The 19305-nt window shown below is 41.4% G+C and overlaps 1 protein-coding gene across 1 annotated transcript in view; it reads left to right on the plus strand.

Annotated features, from left to right (window-relative positions):
• The first annotated feature begins 6459 nt into the window (after nucleotides 1–6459).
• ei24 (EI24 autophagy associated transmembrane protein) overlaps nucleotides 6460–19305 on the plus strand; it is a 28328-nt gene continuing 15482 nt past the window's right edge. The window contains exons 1-7 of the mRNA XM_061961817.2: nucleotides 6460–6598; nucleotides 8614–8750; nucleotides 11619–11764; nucleotides 13583–13643; nucleotides 13746–13812; nucleotides 13889–14013; nucleotides 17059–17178. Of these exons, the coding sequence (XP_061817801.1) occupies nucleotides 8709–8750; nucleotides 11619–11764; nucleotides 13583–13643; nucleotides 13746–13812; nucleotides 13889–14013; nucleotides 17059–17178 (561 nt within the window). The 5' untranslated portion in view covers nucleotides 6460–6598; nucleotides 8614–8708. The remainder of the gene's footprint in view (nucleotides 6599–8613; nucleotides 8751–11618; nucleotides 11765–13582; nucleotides 13644–13745; nucleotides 13813–13888; nucleotides 14014–17058; nucleotides 17179–19305) is intronic.

Consider the following 19305-nt stretch of genomic DNA (forward strand, 5'->3'; position numbering starts at 1 on the left):
AACTCCATGCCGGCCTCCGCCACCAGACCTTCGGCATGCTAAGCCGCAACCCCCGGCCAGGCCACCTCCGCCAAAGTCACGCCCAGCACCTGCTCCAAGGCTGGTTCTCGCACCAGCACTGAATCCAAGTCTGGTTTCCGCACCAGCACCTGTTTCCACGACAACGACAGCCCGGACGCCTGCCACTCTGACGCCACCATCAACCCTGGTGGTCCTGCAAACACCATCCTCTCCACCTCCTGCTCCATCGCTGCAAAGCACACGAGACCCCGCAGTGACCAACCAAGTAAAAAGGGCATTGCACCAACAGGCCAAACAACTTGGACAACAGGAGGAACAGTTTGGCGTTCTTGGGGCTTGCGTCAATGCCATGGCGGAACGCCAAGACGCCCGCCTTGATGTTTTGGAGAGACAGCTGGGCAGTACACTCTCCGCGCTGCAGGTGATGATTCCCCCTACGGCCAACCCAGCAGTCCAGCTGAGACATCCACCACCCGCAGATACTCCGTTGCCTGCTCCGCCTCTGGCTCCGCCCACGCCGACGGAGGAGCCGCCTGCTCCGCCTCTGGCTCCGCCCACGCCGACGGAGGAGCCGCCTGCTCCGCCTCTGGCTCCGCCCACGCCGACAGACGAGCCGCCTGCTCCGCCTCTGGCTCCGCCCACGCCGACAGACGAGCCGCCTGCTCCGCCTCTGGCTCCGCCCACGCCGACAGACGAGCCGCCTGCTCCGCCTCTGGCTCCGCCCACGCCGACAGACGAGCCGCCTGCTCTGCCCACGCCGACAGCGACGACGCCTCCTGTTTCCACGGCGACGACGCCTCCTGTTTCCACGGCGACGACGCCTCCTGTTTCCACGGTGACGACGCTTCCTGTTTCCACGGCGACGACGCTTCCTGTTTCCACGGCGACGACGCTTCCTGTTTCCACGGCGACGACGCTTCCTGTTTCCACGGCGGCGACGACGCTTCCTCCTGTTTCCACGGCGACGACGACGCTTCCTCCTGCTTCCACGGCGAGGTCTGCTCTCTCCTCGTCGTCTCAGCGACCTCGGGTGGTTTGGCGGCGCACTCGGAGGTTAGAGTATGGACGCCAGTGGTGCAAACAGCAGCGACACCCGAGACGTAGTCGCAGAACTCTCCGGCTGCTGAACTTCTGGCACCACTCACGCCCACCTTCTCGGCAGCCACAAATGTGGCCTTTCCGTGTTCGCCCGCCTCGCCTCCGGCAGCGGCGTTCCATTCGCCGCCGCCACCTGTCACATGTCCCCGGTGGATTCGGGGACATGTGACCTGGCGACCCTCCGCCAAATCCTCCCTCCACCCTCCCTTGACTCTTGAACTTTGTTATAGTTGGGGGGGTTTTAGTTTTTCTAGGGGACATCTGGAATCTGTCCCTTAAGGGGGGGGTACTGTTATGATCCGCTGCCCGGATCATATTTTTTGTTTACGTTTTCAAGAGACTTGTGTTTTTGGTTAGTTTTGGACTCCTTGAGTACCTGTTTTGTACACCTGAGTTTGTTTCCATGGCTGCTTATTATTTTCACCTGCCGCGTTTGTTCCCGACACGCACCTGTTTGTCATCACTGACATTATTATTTAAGCCTGTCCTCCCTGTCATTCGTTCTTGCCTCGTAGTTTGTTTTCATGCAACAGTTGACGACTTTTATTCTGGCTCGGTACCTGTTAGCTTCCACGCTTATCTTTGTTAGTTTTTACCTTCTAGCTCCCATGCTAGCTCTTTTAGTTTTTGCCTTATGTGCTATGAGCACCCTTTTCTTTGTTCCAGTATAATTTATTCCGGTAAATAAATCATTTATTTTACCTTCACGCTGTGTCCGAAGTCCGTTGCATCCTGAGAGAACGAACCCCGCATCACAATGCGCCCCGGTCGTCACAGGAACATATGCATTATACGGTCTGATGGCTGTCAGTATGAAGGACTTCCTGTGTCGTTCCGTGTTGCATTTTGGGAGTCTGAGACTTCCACTGAACGTGCTCATTCTCTCCGCCAGGTCCAAGTGTAGTGGGTGGGAGGTGTTGTCCATAATGGCTAGGAGCTTTGCTAGACTTCTCCTCTCTGACACCACCGCCAGAGAGTCTAGCTCCACTCCCACAACGTTACTGGCCTTCCTTACCAGCTTGTCCAGCCTGTTTGCGTCCCCCGCTCTGTCCGCTGCCCCAGCAGGCCACGGCGTACAAGAAGGCGCCCGCCACCACCGACTTGTATTGATTGATTGATTGAAACTTTTATTAGTAGATTGCACAGTTAAGTACATATTCCGTACAATTGACCACTAAATGGTAACACCCGAATAAGTTTTTCAATTTGTTTAAGTCGGGGTCCACGTAGAACATCTTCATCATCTTTGTACAGACGTTGAAAGATCCTAGCCTCCTGAGCCTCTTGTAGAGTGCCTCAGCGTGTTTTGATCCATTCAGCTTGTTGTCGATGTGTACTCCGAGGTATTTATAATCCTCAACCATGTCCACATCGACCCCCCTGATGGAAACAGGGGTCACCGGAGTACTCCTCCTCCTTCCCAGGTCCACAACCAGCTCCTTGGTCTTTGTTACATTGAGCTGGAGGTGGTTCTTTCCACACCATGTGACAAAGTCCTCCACTAGTGCCCTGTATTCCTCCTCATCACCATCTTCAATACACCCCACTATCGCAGAGTCATCAGAAAACCTCTGAAGGTGGCAGGACTCTGACTGATAGTGGAAATCGGTGGTGTAGATGGTAAAGAGGAAGGGGGGGAGGACTGTGGCCTACGGGGCCCCGGTGTTGCTGACCAGTTTGTCAGACACACAGTCCTGCAGTCGCACGTACTGTGGTCTGCAGTGACGTGCGGTGAGGTTGATGGCTGGTGAGGCACTGACTTCATCACAGTCAGATTTACAAACATATGAACCCTAAAGAGTATCTTATTCACCATTTGATTGGCAGCAGTTAACGGTTTATGTTTAAAAGCTCATACCAGCATTCTTCCCTGCTTGGCACTCAGCATCAAGGGTTGGAATTGGGGATTAAATCACCAAAAATGATTCCCGGTCGCGGCGCCGCAGCTGCCCACTGCTCCCCTCACCTCCCAGAAGGTGATCAAGGGGATGGGTCAAATGCAGAGGACAAATTTCATTACACCTAGTGTGTGTGACAATCATTGGTACTTTAACTTAACTTTAACTTTACACATACAAACTGTAGCACACAAAAAAGTACATTTAATTAAAAAAAAAACTTTATTATGGTCTTACCTTTACTTATAAATGAAGTCCATGCGCCGCTGTTGTGCTGGATTAATGCACCCCCTGACGGGAGTGTTATATCAACTAAAGCCCTCACTTAAACTTTCCACGTGCAAGATTGAATCTATTTTAAAAAATGTAACCGAGGGTTTATAAATGTCGCCTATACTGTATGAAACTACAAAATAACAAACACGGAGGCTCCAGTTTACACGAGGACCACTTCCGCTCCACTCCAACGTGTCATCACTTCCGCTCTTAGCGCCTTCAAAATAAGAGCTCAAGGCATATACTGTATAACAGCGCATAACAGGAACTTAACATCACAAAGAGGAAAGCCCATAAAAATAGGTTACAAAGGTTATTTAATAAGAAGCCAAAAAGTGCAAAAACAATAATGTTCGTGTTGGAGGAGTTGTGAATTAGGTACACCTGCAGTCTGCAGGTGTACCTAATGTTGTGGCCCTGCAGTCATTCACAACTCTTCCAACACGAACATTATTGTTTTTGCACTTTTTGGCTTCTTATGAAATAACTTTTCTAAATAGAATCAATCTTGCACGTGGAAAGTTTAAGTGTGGACTTTAGTTGATACAACACTCCCGTCAGAGGGTGCATTCTACAGCGAGGGTGCAGGAGGCGGGATTACTGCGAGCCTCAGCCAGTGCGTCTTTTGCCGCCATTTTATGATCGCTCAGCACAAGAAATACTTTACACACATACAGTTGTTGACAAAATACACTGTACATTATATACCTCAGCTAACTAAACTATGGAAATGTATAATATAGTTCATATAGCAATACAGTCTCACTGCACAGCAGACCAGCAGTTAGCCGAGTCATTGCGCAATCCATGTTGAGGCACAACTGAGTGACGTGCCTCAACTGGCTGCTGTTCACCGCACCGTCTCTTCTCAGTATTTGAACGGCAAATGTGAAAATTCAGCGATTTTAAATAAAAATTATCTATAACTGGTTAAGTTAAATGGAAAATAACTTTATAGTATAATCACTGGATACATATAACAATTTACCGTAATATTTTTTTTTTCTTTTTACATTTTTTTCTTTCCATGATGGCAGGTAAGGCCCTGCCTCACCTGCCTCTAGTGACTGCACGTCACTGGTGGTCTGTCAGTCAGGTAATCAACAACCCAGGACACCAAAGTGGCCTCCACCTGCATCGTCTCTAACTTCACACCCAGTAGGCCGGGCCGTATGGTATCGAAAGCACTGGAGAAGTAAAAAAACATGACCCTCACACTGCTCGCAGGCTTGTCTAGGTGGGTGTGGGCTCGGTTCACCAGTCGAGGCTGGTAAGCAAACTGGAGTGGGTCCAGGTGGGGCTTGATCGTCGGGCGCAGTTGTTCCAGGACCAACCTCTCCATGGTCTTCATGATATGGGAGGTTAGAGCCACCGGCCTGTAGTCCTTCGACGTGCTGGGTCTTGTGCTCTTGGGAATAGGGACCACGCATGAGGTTTTCCACAGTGTGGAGACTTTCTGCAGCCTAAGGCTCATGTTGAAGATGTGCTGAAGCACACCACACAGCTGTGGGGCGCAGTCTTTGAGCACCCTGGGGCTCACACCGTCAGGACCCGCGGCCTTGCCTGTGTGTAACTTCTTTAGCCATGCATTCACCTGGTCTGCAGACAGACACACTGGAGGGGGTCTCAGGTGGTTGGGGGAGGCGGGGTTCATCAAGCTGAGGGTGAGGTGCTACGTGGGGGGAGGTAGTCATTGGAGTTGGGGTGCTGTGAGGAGGGGGAGGGGTGGATTGGTTCGCTGAAGTTGTCAGCAGGGGGCCGAGCTGGCATGTCTTGGGGGAGGTGAGGGGGGGGGGACTTGTCGGAGCCACTGTGTCAAACCTGTTAAAGAACAGGTTTAGCTCATTGGCCCTCTCTTTGTCTCCGTCCGCCCCCCTACCCCCCGACGGTTTGAGGCCGGTGATGGTCTGCATACGTCTCCAAACCGCATTCATGTGATTGTCCTTCAGCTTCCCTTCCAGCTTCCTCCTGTAGTTCTCCTTGGCCTCCCTGAGTTTCGTCTTCAGCATATCTTGTTCTTATTTTCCTTAGCTCAACTTTTGTAAACTCCTTCAGGATGTATTGTCTATGAACTGTGCCCGGGAAATATTCTTTCACTAAAACTGCCCTCATATATTTGTTGGAACATTTTCCATCACAGAAATAAACATCTTCAATATTAAGGTTTCTCAGACAAGGGGTAGTATTTGAATTAGAGATGTCCCATAATATCGGCCTGCGTTAAAATGTAATATCGGAAATTATCGGTATCGGTTTTTTTATTATCGGTATCGGTTTTTTTTTTTTTTTTTTTTTATTAAATCAACATAAAAAACACAAGATACACTTACAATTAGTGCACCAACCCAAAAAACCTTCCTCCCCCATTTACCCTCATTCACACTCATTCACACAAAAGGGTTGTTTCTTTCTGTTATTAATATTCTGGTTCCTACATTATACATCAATATATATCAATACAGTCTGCAAGGGATACAGTCCGTAAGCACACATGATTGTGCGTGCTGCTGGTCCACTAATAGTACTAACCTTTAACAGTTAATTTTACTAATTTTCATTAATTACTAGTTTCAATGTAACTGTTTTTATATTGTTTTACTTTCTTTTTTATTCAAGCAAATGTTTTAAATGTATTTATCTTATTTTATTGTATTAATTTTTTTTTAAAGTACCTTATCTTCACCATACCTGGTTGTCCAAATTAGGCATAATAATGTGTTAATTCCACAACTGTATATATCGGTTTATATCGGTATCGGTTGAGATCGGTATTGGTAATTAAAGAGTTGGACAATATCGGAATATCGGATATCGGCAAAAAAAACATTATCCCTAATTTGAATATAAAACATATTGAGTCAACATAGAGTTTAAGGATAGAGGTATTGCTTTGATGATCTTTTGCAACAGATTTTTTGAACAACAACATTGATACTTATCATACATTTTTTAATACGTAGATAAACTGCCACAACTGTCCATAAAATGTCTGACAGCCCAAATACCTACAGCGTTGCATTCTTCTATATATATGGATTTTTTTATCACTCTAGAATGTAACAGTTATTCCATATAAGTGTGTTGTGTGGAGAGAAATTGTGTTTAAACAACAATTTCCAGTAAAGTAGGGTCTGTCTGCCAACCCAAAGCTAATGACAGCATGAGAATGAAAACTACATTTCCCATGATCCTTTGGAATTGGAGCTTGCGCAATATGTTTTGCCATGGCCTTTGTTGGCCGTCTATAGGCTGCTGTTGTTAATGCCATAGGAAGGGGTCATTTAAGCACTAACCTGCCGTACGAGGTAAGTAGCATATAACGCCATTGTCGTTACATTTTCTTTGCTGTTTTAAGTTTTGTCTTCATATCTTGTGTTTCCGTGACCAGAATTACAACATTATCAGCTAGCGAGCTAGCTAGCTACATAAATAAACGAGCGAACAGGGCACATATATTTTTGTGACAACAAACATAAACCATTCGCCAGCTTTCTTTTATATAAATTGTTAGTGGATTTGAGAACATTAAATATATTTACGTATTAAATTGTGTCTCTTTGGGTAGGCTAGCAAGAGACCGCTTTGAAAGTTGGCTAATACACAGATATAGAGAGACTACATGCTAATGTCAATTTACAGGGGTAGTTTCCATCCATCCAGCCATATTTGAGAATAAATGCAAACATTAAACCCCCCTTTTGAACTTCTTAACAATTTATTAAAACAGGACTTGGACGTGAACCTTATTTCCCTCTGAATAATAGTTCACTTTACAAATAACTTTCATATAATTGCAGTTTCCCATACATTCATGTACTTGTTACCTGAGACGAATAATTTTGGCTGCCACAAATATAAAACACTTTATATTGGGACTGCCAGTGACTGTATCTTGTTGTTACAACTCTGTACACTAAATGGTATTGTTAACTCTTTATTTCGTAACACACAGAGAACAAAAAGACTTGGCAAGAAGGATCCGTGTTGTCAACATACCAACTTTGTTGTTATATTTAGCAAATTCAGACCAATTTTTTTTCGCAACGTTTTCTAGTCTTACTGTTTTCATTGTTTCCTATTGTTTAATTGATCTTGTTATCACTTTTTGCAACTGTTATGAGACAAACTAGAATGCTCCCTTTTGCCACAGTTTGCACAAACGGTGAAGCTGGAGTTCCCCAAAACCTCAGTTTTTTTTGGGAGAACAAAAACATTTACATGTAGACGAAAGGGCCAAACTCCTTGAAAAATATGCGATTTTAAAATGACCGCTTGACTAATTGCAACAGTTTGGGACAAGCAGGCTTTGGAATCCGAGAGTTTCCACCAAGAGGAGAAGAAAGCCTATTTACCTTTTACAAAACTTGAGATTGAGTATGGATTATGTAGTATTTTAATCAAATAAACTTACGATAGTGCCTTGCTGGAACCCAACATAATTTTAAAAGCTCCTAAAATGTGTTTGATAGGACCAATGTATCTAATCTTTCTAGTTTTGTCAGTCCCCCAAAGGCAGGGGTGTCCACAGTGTGTTCGGGGACATCTCCTTTTTTTTGCCTCATCATATTGTATAAACACAATTTATTATTTATAATGAGATGTTTTTAGCGCACAAATTTGGTTTACCTGTTAACACAAAGCTAATATATTGTTTTGGTCAGATAGCTTTGTATATATTGACCTACATTGGGTAGTTTTTTAGTATCTTGTACAAAATATATCTATGCATGCATCCTTTATTTTTCTGTATTTTAAAGTGATTGGGCTTAAAGCAATCTAAAGTTACAGTAGGTGTTTTGTTCTATAGAGTACATTGAGCTGTGTGAGACATTTCAAGTCATTCTAACGTATGTGGTCAAAGTTAAAGACAGCGCAACTATGTCAGCAAAAATAACATCAGTGGCTTTGTTGTTTTATTTAAAAAAAAAAAAAAGTTGTATTCATTAGCATAAATAAGATAATTCACACAAGTACATCTGTGTGGTAATTTTTCATGTGACCATAGATTGACTAAACATCCAGGATTGGATCAAAAGCATCAAAGCTTCCTCATAAACTTTTATTCATCCCACAATGGGGAAATTATATGTTTGTAGTGCCGATTCAAAATGTCCCCAAAAAAGTTTTTAAAAGTAAAAAAAAAAAAAAAAACACATGAAAACAAGACAGAAACATTAAAGAACACAAAGAAGCACATAAAAGAGAACAAAGGTGTTGCTACCAGCTGCCACTTCAACGGCACCGTTTGTACATACAGCAACAAAAATAAAACGATCATGCTCCTTATCGTTCTTGCTTTCTTGTGTCTGGGTTATGCTAGGTTGCTGTGTGATCTTCTTCCTGCTATGAGAGCTGACCACCAAGTCAACCTTATCCCTTCCGTCTGCAGTTGATGGATCTGCAGCTGGTACAGAGATGACAGACAGCGTCAGGGCCTTCCTGCGCAATGTTGCGACGGTTAGTGGTAACATACCTTTTAAGGCCACATTCACATGAATACAGATACTTATTAATAAACGCATACTTATCTCTGCGTTTAGGCCTCTTGTCCACACGCAGACGCATACTTTTGTCTTTAAAAACGCAGACTTTTGCAAACGTTGGCTAATATATAATAGTATAATAGACTATATTTATTTTATTCACATGTAAAAAATACCTACCGGTAAGTGTTTATTGTTTATTATGAGCGAACTGTGGTGCTGAATTACCCCCAGGGATCAATAAAGTACTTTCTATTCTATTCTAAAGTGTAGAGTTCCAAGCCTCTCCGCTTAGCGTATGCGTGTACACGACACCAACGGAGACTTGTGATGAAGTCACGGTTGTGTGCTGTCATTTCCAGAGCTCAACAACACTGCCTTGCTGCCTTTAAACACACTATAAGAGGAATTACTGTATGTTTGAACGTAAACATGCTGCTTTTTTCACTTTACATTGATTAAAAAGACACATCAAAATGGACTTTGCGACACTCCTGCCGACGCTAATGACAGTCAGCTGTTTTGGATACAATCGCTGTCGAACCTCCCCATGATGGGACAATTTTGACGAGCAAGACTTTTTGCTCTGTCATAAGAAAGGTGCAACATTATCTTATGTTTTTAGTCCTTGTTTAACGACAAATCATGAGGTCAACTTACGTGTGATGCTTCCATTCTTGTATATGGAACCGGGCGCGACCGTGGACGTGCGTAAAAAGCGACCACGCAAATAAAAAAAAACATAATGTAGCGTCCTCCTTGTAGTGTGTACTGATGTTAAAGACAATATACCCTTCATTGCACATGTACTATATCACTATATCACTATATCCATGATTAAATGCTTTATAATTCCACGAGAGTTTTGCAGCGGCACACACCTGTCCGTGTGCTTTATATAGGCACTCAAACATGCAAAATGGTTTCCTTGGCTCGTTAGTGCATGCTGATTTTAGAAATAATGTACACTTCACTGCACATGTAATACATCACCATGTTGCTAAACATGTTATAATTCTATCAATGTTTGGTTTCAGCAGCACAGGCGTGCATGCACACTTTAAACACGGAAAAAAAGAGATACCGGTAATAATGTTCCCAGGGCTCTGTGTATGTGCAGGTTGGTTTTAAAGATATTGTACATGTCATTGTGTACGTCTAGTATATCAAAATAAACATTACAGAGGTGTAATGCAAACAAGTCAGCTGTGGCTGCTTTTTTCAGGCTTCTGATTGGACAAAATGTGCATTACAGCAGCTGTATGCGTTTGTGTGTCGACAGAGACAGTTTTGAAAATACACTTGTGCGGATGGAGATCGTTTTAACCCCAAATATTTGATTTTGAAACTGCCTGTGTTTGTGTGGACATGGCCTAAAATATCATTACATAATAGCTGTAACATTTGGGTGTAGCTTGCAGATGCAGAGTTTGCAAAAATGTTCAATTGATGAACACCACTAATTGCGCTAATAATAACAAAATATATCACTAATACTTGGTTAATATATCAATCACGAAATGTAAATGGAGTATTGTTGGCAATTTTTGGAATGGTTATTGGTTGGATTTTATCGGCGAAATAGAGGACCGCCCATTAGCTCAGCTGTAAGCGGATTTTTATTAATGTTTAATTACAAGTTAGAATGCATAAAAAAAAGTGGCAAAAACAAAGTGCTGTACAAAACAAAACAAACAAGCAAAAAAAAAACAATAATAGAAGAAGAGAAGAAAACACACGCACGTACATGCACACATACAGCACTATTGACAATAACAAAGCAAAAACAAAACATGGCATGGCGCTGAGGATTTGAGGTAAAACGCCACCTTTAAGGCGTCCACACTGGCACCCATAGCTTGTTTTTTCAGTGTTTTCTAGTGGGTGGGGTTTGATGTGTCGAAGCCAGGTGTTTTCTTTTTGTTTTATTTCACGCAGTGTCTCTGATGACTAGTGAGGTCATGTGATCTTGGGGACAGTTTGGAACATCCTACAAAGTAGAAGCGCTTCATTTGTTTACCCTAACCCACCTATATAGCACAGTATGGGTATTCTCACCTCATTGGAGTGTTTAAAAAATATATATATTGGTTATTATTGATGTGGCATCATAATTTCCAATATTGACCCAATATTTATCGGACCGATAAACAATAAGAATTGTTATTGTTGTTTATGTTTCATAGGGATATCTTTGAATGACGGACCACTGGTCAGAGTTGACAGCAAGCACTATTTATGGGTTAGGAGCGTAACGTTTTACAAAAAAACAGTTTGGATCTTGTCACAGTTTTGTGGTTCGGTTTGGTGACGCACCGCTCATATTCCAAACTACTCATAAGTTGAAGTACCACGGTATCTCCTTTTGAGTTGATTCTCCGTCAAACACACCATCAGCAGCTTCTTCCTATTTTCATGGAAAATGTTCTGCCATTTCGATATTATTTTGATATCCTTGGCTGGCGTTATGGACTCATTCTGCTTAAATATGATACAGACTAGCAGTGCTGCTCTCCAACAGCTTCATCAAGTTAGCTAGCTACATGCTCGCTCATGTTTTTGATAATTTCCTTTGTTAATTCAACATCTATCATCCACACTCACGTTCTTTCTTCTCATGGTTGGAAAAACAAATTATTAGCCATAAGCTAATGCTAGCAAGTCCGACACCGGATGATTTTGTCGACTCATATGGGGTTCACTGTTTCATTCGCTACGCCAAATAGCGGTGGGTAGGCTCAGAATTCCTTATTTTTGCACAAGTCACAACAGGCTGTCAATAATTTCATACTGCAGGTTTTATAAAGTAAGACATGTGTTTTTTCTTTTTTTGTGGGAACAGGGGATCAAGGACTCCATATTGGGGATTGGAACAATCTCCAAACTGGATGCACGTATCCAGCAAAAAAGGGAGGAGCAGCGTCGGAGAAGGGCCAGTGGGGCTTTGGCACAGAGACGAGCACAGAGTGAGGAGCGTAAACCTGACAGGTATGTCTAACAGTTGCCCAAATTCCTTGATTTCATATCCATTGTGGTTGCATGTTAGCTGAAGAGCTAGTGTGAAGTCAGCATTGTAATTGGCAAAACAGGATGGAGAAAGCCTGACCGATTTTAATTGACAACTCCTGGTAAAAAAATGATGGAATCACCAGACTTGGAGGATGTTCATTCAGTTGTTTAATTTTGTAGACAAAAACAATAACAGACATCACAAAAAACAATAGTCGTTTTAAATGGCAATTTTGTGGTTTTAAGAAACACTAAAAAAATCAAGAATATATATATAGTAGTCCGTAACAGTTTCATTTTTAGATTAAGCAGAGTGAAAAAGTATAGAATCATTAAATTCTGAAGAAAATGTACATTTTAATTTCCAAAGATAACACCTGCAACAGATTAAATCTGTTAGTCTGCAGTTAGAAATGACTGATCACACCTTGGAGAACTGTTGCACCAGGTGTATTGACACGAATCATGGTTCCAGCATGAGGTATGCCAATTGAAACAAAGGAGAGGATTATCAAACTTCTTTAAGAAGGTAAATCATCACACAATGTTGTAAAAGATGTTGATTGTCCACAGTCAGCTGCGTCTAAAATCTGGACCAATTACAAACAAAATGGGAAGGTTGTAAAATGCAAGCATACTGGTAGACCAAGGAACATTTTAAAAAGCGTCAAGACAGAAAACTTGAAGCTATATGTTTTCAAAACAGAAAATGCACAGCAAAACAAATGAAGAACGGAATGGAAACTGGTGTTACCGTCTGAGACCAAACTGGAAGAAACCCCCTGAAGGACAAAATGGGATTTAAATACAAAAAAGCTCAACAAAAGCCGTCATTAACACTAATAAACAGAAAAAAACTAGGCTCTAATGGGCTAAAGAAAAGCAATCGTGGACTATGGATGACTGAATGACTAATCGCAAATCTTCATTGGGCAAAGGGATGATTCTGGAACTTTTGTTAGGTGCCGTTCCGATGAGATTTATAAAGACAACTGTGTGTAGAAAACATGCACATTTCCAAAGTCATTGATGATCTGGGGCTGCATGTCATGTAATGGCACTGGGGAGTTGACTGTCATTACAGTTTCAATAAATGCACACATTTACATTTTGGACACTTTTCTTATTCTATCAATTGAAAGGACGTTCGTGGATGATGACATAATTTTTCAGGATGATGTTGCATATGGCCATAGAGCAAAAACTGTTAACACTTTTCTTAAAGAAAGATATATAAGGTCAATGTCATGGCCTGCAAATAGTCTGCATCTCAATCCAAATGAAAATCTGTGGTGGAAATTTAAGAAAATGGTCCATGACAAGACTCTAACCTGCAAAGCTGATGTGGCAACAACAATCAGGGAAAGTTGGCGCAAGATTAATGAAGCGTACTGTTTGTCACTCGTTAAGTCCATACCTCAGAGACTGCAAGCTATTATAAAAGCCACAAAGTACTAGTGGCGTGTTCATTTATTTCCACTCTTTTTTGCCTAAAAATTAAACTTACTGACTGATTTATATTCTTGATTCATTTTAGTGTTTCTTATAGCCTGAAAGTTGCCATTTGAAATAATTACAGTTTTTTGTCACGTCTGTTATTTGCTTTTTTTCCCTCCAAAACTAGTGATTCCATCGTACGTCCTTTAATCCTCACGGGGGATTTTTTTTTTTAAACATCTACCTTGAATAGTTGTTTGATGATTTTCAAGGGTCGTAGATACAAGGGTCGATTTAAAGTCCTCCACAGACATCCACATTTTACTTGTTTTATCTTGATTTTTTTTCTTTCCTTTGCAGTGACCCTAAAGTAGCTAGCAGGATCTTTCAGTGCTGTGCCTGGAATGGAGGAGTGTTCTGGGTAAGATGTTCAACCTTTATCCTCTTTGAATCTCAGCACCATTGTGAATTGAACAAAAGGTGATCTCAGTTAACTTAACTTTTAATATCACTGTCTTTCCAGCTTAGTCTGTTTCTCTTCTACCGGGTCTTTATCCCACTGCTGCAGACGCTCACTGCAAAAATTATCGGTAAGCATATAAAACTGCTAGTCAAAGAAGGATAGATTGTTACGATTCCTGACAAGAAACAATCTTTTTGCTCCAGGTGACCCCTCACTCCATGGCAGTGTCTGGTCCTGGTTAGAGTTCATCCTGACCTCCGTCTTTGGTGCTCTCTGGGTTCTCCCACTATTTGTCCTCAGCAAGATAGTTAATGCCATTTGGTTTCAGGTTGGGTACTGATATTATACTATAATATATAATATAGGATTAGTGATACTGTCTGGAAATCTGCTAAAATGAATAGGGATGTAACGCTACATGTATTTGGATTCAGATCTTTTGCTATGGAAAGTTCGGCTTGTAATATAGGTGTAATGATTTCACACACTCAGTAGCTGATCATCTACGTGGTTAGCATAAACTCTTTATGCAGTTGTTTCTGACCACAACAAATTAAAGGAGTGCCACATTATTATGGTGACCAGTTACTTCAGTAGCTGATCATCTATGTGGTTGTCGTGCTGTGCAGTTGTTTGCTTATTGTACTTTGATGGACTGAATTGTCTCATGGATACAATGATACTTTATTTCTGATAAACTTTTATAGTAAGGTTTAACCGCTCATAAAGATAAGTACACATTTAGCATTGCTTCAAATGGCGTCATCGCGTATTTATAAAACGGCCATACTCTTTAAGCTTACTTATGTAGCTGAACATTTTCCCTGAAGATATAGTGTCTAAAAACATTGTTTTTTTCATAGTTTTTGCCCATTTATTGTGTGTTGCTTACTTTCTTCATTAATGTCAAAGCGGCACAGCAGTTTTGAATGTTAGGCGATTGGAATACTTTTCTTTTCTTTTCTCATTTGACCATCAACCTATTCTTTTACCTTTTCATATAAACGTTGGACATTATCTGGAATATAAACACATTACTTTTAGACATATTGGATTGAACTGAAATGTAGTTGTCAATGTCGTCCTTTTGTTCATTGTTCATATGTGATCATTTATGGTAAATGCAATTTTTTACATACCGGTAACTTGTAAAATATTAGTAATATATAATGTTTTAATACTTTATTATACTGTAAATGTATTTGGATTGCTTTTTTGTTGGTTTTGTCTCTTAAGCTTATTCTGTTCACCAAGAGTAATACAGCAAACCCATGTTTATCGCTGTTGATTGGTTCTGAATTTCAACAAAGTAGGAATTATTAGTTAAAAATGTAATATTTTCATAGCTAGACCATAAAAAACCTGTTTACGACTTTCTTCTATGACATGAAATAACACCCACACCTTTACAAGCCGCAAATTTGAATGTGGCGAGGAACGACTATACAGTCCTCATTAGGCTGCAGTCAGCCTTATCTTCTAGCGTGTTCATTGAGTAATAGTAAAGTCCGAAATGGGGCAGCAAACAATCTTATTTGGGGCCACACAAATCTTAGGGCCCACCTGGTCACATTATAGCTACGAAAGCTTTTTATGGAAGAGATTATTTGGTTAGAATGAGTCGGTGGTTCAGAATGTCGATTAGAAACCTGTTAATGTCTATATTTGTTGTTTAAATGAGTTTGCATCCCCATTCCCTTAGGCCATGTAACATTGAGGGTGAACATGTGTTTGAGGAAGTGCTGCACTGTAAAAGTTGGACTGAGTGTGAGTTATCAGTACTAGGGATGGTTACCTTTTCACATTTGAACTGAATGGTATCGATTCCTACGTACACATTTTTGGTACTTTTTTGTGTTCAGGTGGTAATAAATGTTTTGTTAAAATAATAAACTAAGTGTGAATGATAACTGTGTTGTCGGGTTGAGCTTGTTTTCTTACACTTCTGAGTCTCATTTGCAGTTTGTCCTTGGTGTGTTGCCGTAGTCAGTAAGGAGTTTTTGTGGTTAAGCTTAATGTGACAGCCTTGTCTTTTGTCGAGTCCCAAAAAGTATGTATACTGTAATTTTAATGTGCATCTCAGGTGTCGTTTTGATTGCCAAATTTACAGGAGTTCAAATTGGCATGTAAAATCGGTAATGCTAATCAGTAGCATGTAAATGGCATATCCAATTGAGCTCGGCATTTTGAAAAGTGGAGCTTTACTTTCATGGTTGTATTTATCAGGAATGCTTGCTCGGTTGATAAGGAAAATTGCAACATGACCGAGACGTAGCCCGCTACAAATATTCCTGTTTGCCTGACAAGTGCTTGAGCTGGTGCCGAGTCTGCAAACAGATGTGACGTGCGTAACAAAGGTATACTTGGTACCGTTTGATTTTACCTGAATTGGTACGACAGAATTCGGAATTTGGTGTCTTGACCTATCCATCAATCCATTTTGTACTGCTTGTGCCTTTTGAGGACGCGGGGGTGCTGGAGCCTATCCCAGCTGCACTGGGCGGAAGGTGGCGTACATTGTGGACAAGTCAACACCTCATCGCAGGGCCAACACAGATGTGCCTATCCCTAATCACATATATAATAATATCAGAGTTTCGAATATGCCAAATTGTCTACCGAACAGTTTGTTTCAAATTAGGGGCATAAATAATCAGTCCCCGTAGGACAGAGTTGTCCAAACTTTTGGCCATCGAGGGCCGCATAGAAAAAAATGTAAGGATGCGGGGGCGAGGTCGATACATTTTTTACATTAAAGATACTGAAACCAATACAATTTAGGTCAATCAATACAAGCTAATCCATCTGAACCAAACATCCACAACCTAGACTTGTGTCATAGGTATAACAAAGCACATTTGATATCTAACCCCCTTGCGATATTACATGGTTTGTTTTTAATATTATTCCTTACTATTATGATTAATATTCCGCCAACTAAAACTTTTTTGATAGTCTGAGCAAAATCGAAAATGTACCATATCCTGCAAAGAAATGTTTATCATGACAGAAAGCACGGAAATCATCAACGAGCATATGCAGTAAGACACACAGGCCATCAGCCATTTTGGTTTTCTGATCCTATTTTAGAGAAATTTGCGTCGGCTCCATTTTGATTGGTTAGTTAGACAGTTGCATTGCGTTTGAGTGCTGCTCAGGGATAAATTTGATTGGCTGAAATAACGACAATTAGCCAAAATGTCTGGGAAAGTTGTGAGGGATAAATTGGCAGGAATTAGTTGAATTGGTGTGAATTGTAGGGTATGCAAAAGTGTAGAATGAAAGCTCCAGTAATGGTTGAAAACTGCCTGCTCAGAGTTTCACAAACCACACGGCAGTCAGAATAATCTTAATCATTCTGACCTTTTTGCAGGATATAGCTGACCTCGCATTCGAAGTATCTGGCTGTAAAGCGCAGCCGTTCCCCAGTGTAAGCAAGATCATTGCAGACATGCTCTTCAATCTCCTCCTTCAGGCACTCTTCCTCATTCAGGTCAGTACCTTGAATATGTGGTTGTCTTTGATTACTCGTCATTCAGAACCTGTTTTTCTGTTCATCTCAATACTCTTCCGTCTCTCTCAGTTGTAAAAAAACCTACTATAAAAAAGTATGGAGTGGTGATGTCGTTAAGGGTGTTAACGCGTGGTCTTATAATATCAGTTTGATATTGGGAATTATGTTGTCACACCAATAATCAGATAACATTAAAAAAAGCTACGACACCGATAAAAACAAAAAAATAACGCTCCATTGAGGCAAGTTTACACACAACCAATGTTTCCCCTAAGTTTTTATGTGTCTTATCAAACACACATCAAATGTGCACAAATGTGGTCACACTAGCAGCACACCTGTCCCAAACCTGACATAACCAGTCAAATTTCTAGCAAAACAGTGACACGCACGCATAACTCATTGCTAATGTCATTGATTGGCTGCGTGTGGCCGTATCATAGTGTAACGACCTTGCATTTACAGTTTGTGTGGTGTTGGAGCTGTCAGACTTTTTGTGTGGCTGTAAACGCATCAGTGGCTAAGTCTGAGCGTGTCTGTTGGCCAAGTAAGAAAGAGAGAGTGGCTGCTGTTGATATGATAGATTTTGGGTGTGGTTTGTACGGCAGAAAATGAGCCTTTTTGATAGATACTAGTTTTTTACTAATGTTTTTGGTGTAGTTTAGGCCGACAATAAACCGCTATGTTCAATAAATTGATCGATGGACCTCCTGTCCCTGAAGCGTCTTTACAGACATTACAAAAATTGAACAGCGTTAACCAACATTGTTTTACATTGTTTTAGCTGTTGTGGCTGCTGTGTCTCACCTGTCATTCACATGGTTGCATTGCAAAATTGTACAGAATGAATTATGTGTTTACTTTATTTAGGTAATTGGTAGAATTTTATTTTGTGCACAGTTTAGAATTGGGACGCATAAGTATTGCACAGGCGGGCTCCTTCGAGGGAACATTGCCCCTACCCTACTGTGCGTTAGGTGGGTTAGGGTGAACAAATGAAGCGCTCCTGCCATGTATGATGATTACAAATTGTAAGGTCACATGACCTCACTACTCATCATAATAGGACAGCTCGCATGCCCATTGAACCAAAAGCCCGGCAAACACTCGAGGAAATAAAAACAAACCTGGCTTTGACACATTAACCCTCACTGGCCACACACTAGTATCCACACCGAAAAAAGAAACTATGGGTGCCTTATTCCGGTGCTAAGTGAATGCAGACCATCTGCAACAAGTGCTCAGCGGTAAAATCGTGCAGGTAACAATCTTGTAAGTAATGTAGCGTCCTGACAGACGCTCTTTTTAAACTTTATTTCCTAAAATAACATGCCAACAGCAGCGCTCATTACACGTTAGCGTGACAGCACTCGCCAAGACAGTAGCCACAGCAACAACACACCACTTTTCATGACGGTAACAAGGTTGCATTCAGGAACACCCAGAATTTTAAGCATCAAAGCTTTACTACTTGAGTTAAGTCAGGTTTGTTTGACAGTTCTTGTTTGTTCTGTATTTCTGCAATAATTAAGATCCATCCATCCACTTTCTACCGCTTATTCCCTTTGGGGTCGCGGGGGGCGCTGGAGCCTATCTCAGCTACAATCGGGCGGAAGGCGGGGTACACCCGGGACAAGTCGCCACCTCATCGCAGGGCCCAATAATTAAGATAATTTGTGGAATATTTTATTTCTTATATAAAAATGTATTAGTTAGATATTATTAAATGTATATCCCTGAAGTATTTAAATTACTAGTCTGTTCAACTTGAATGTCACAAATGTGCCTAAATATAACAAGGCATTGTTTTTTTTAACACTTTTTTTTAAGTTTAAACATTTTTGAGTACCGGTTTGGACACCGTTTAGGCAACAATTTTTAAACTTCGGAATTGGTACTAGTATCAGTTAAAACGATGCCCATCCCTAATCTGGACATAAGATGCATTGATTTATGGATGTGATGTTAGCTCTACCATTGTAGTGATGTCATATTTTGTTCGGACAAATCTACAGATACAGTTTGTCAAATCCACCTATTTTTGACTCTTTCTTACTTCCAGGTCTGCACAAACTACACTGACAATCTACATCTTAAAAATAATAA

The sequence above is a fragment of the Nerophis lumbriciformis genome, linkage group LG09 (genome assembly GCF_033978685.3).
Source record: "Nerophis lumbriciformis linkage group LG09, RoL_Nlum_v2.1, whole genome shotgun sequence".
Lineage (NCBI taxonomy): Eukaryota > Metazoa > Chordata > Actinopteri > Syngnathiformes > Syngnathidae > Nerophis > Nerophis lumbriciformis.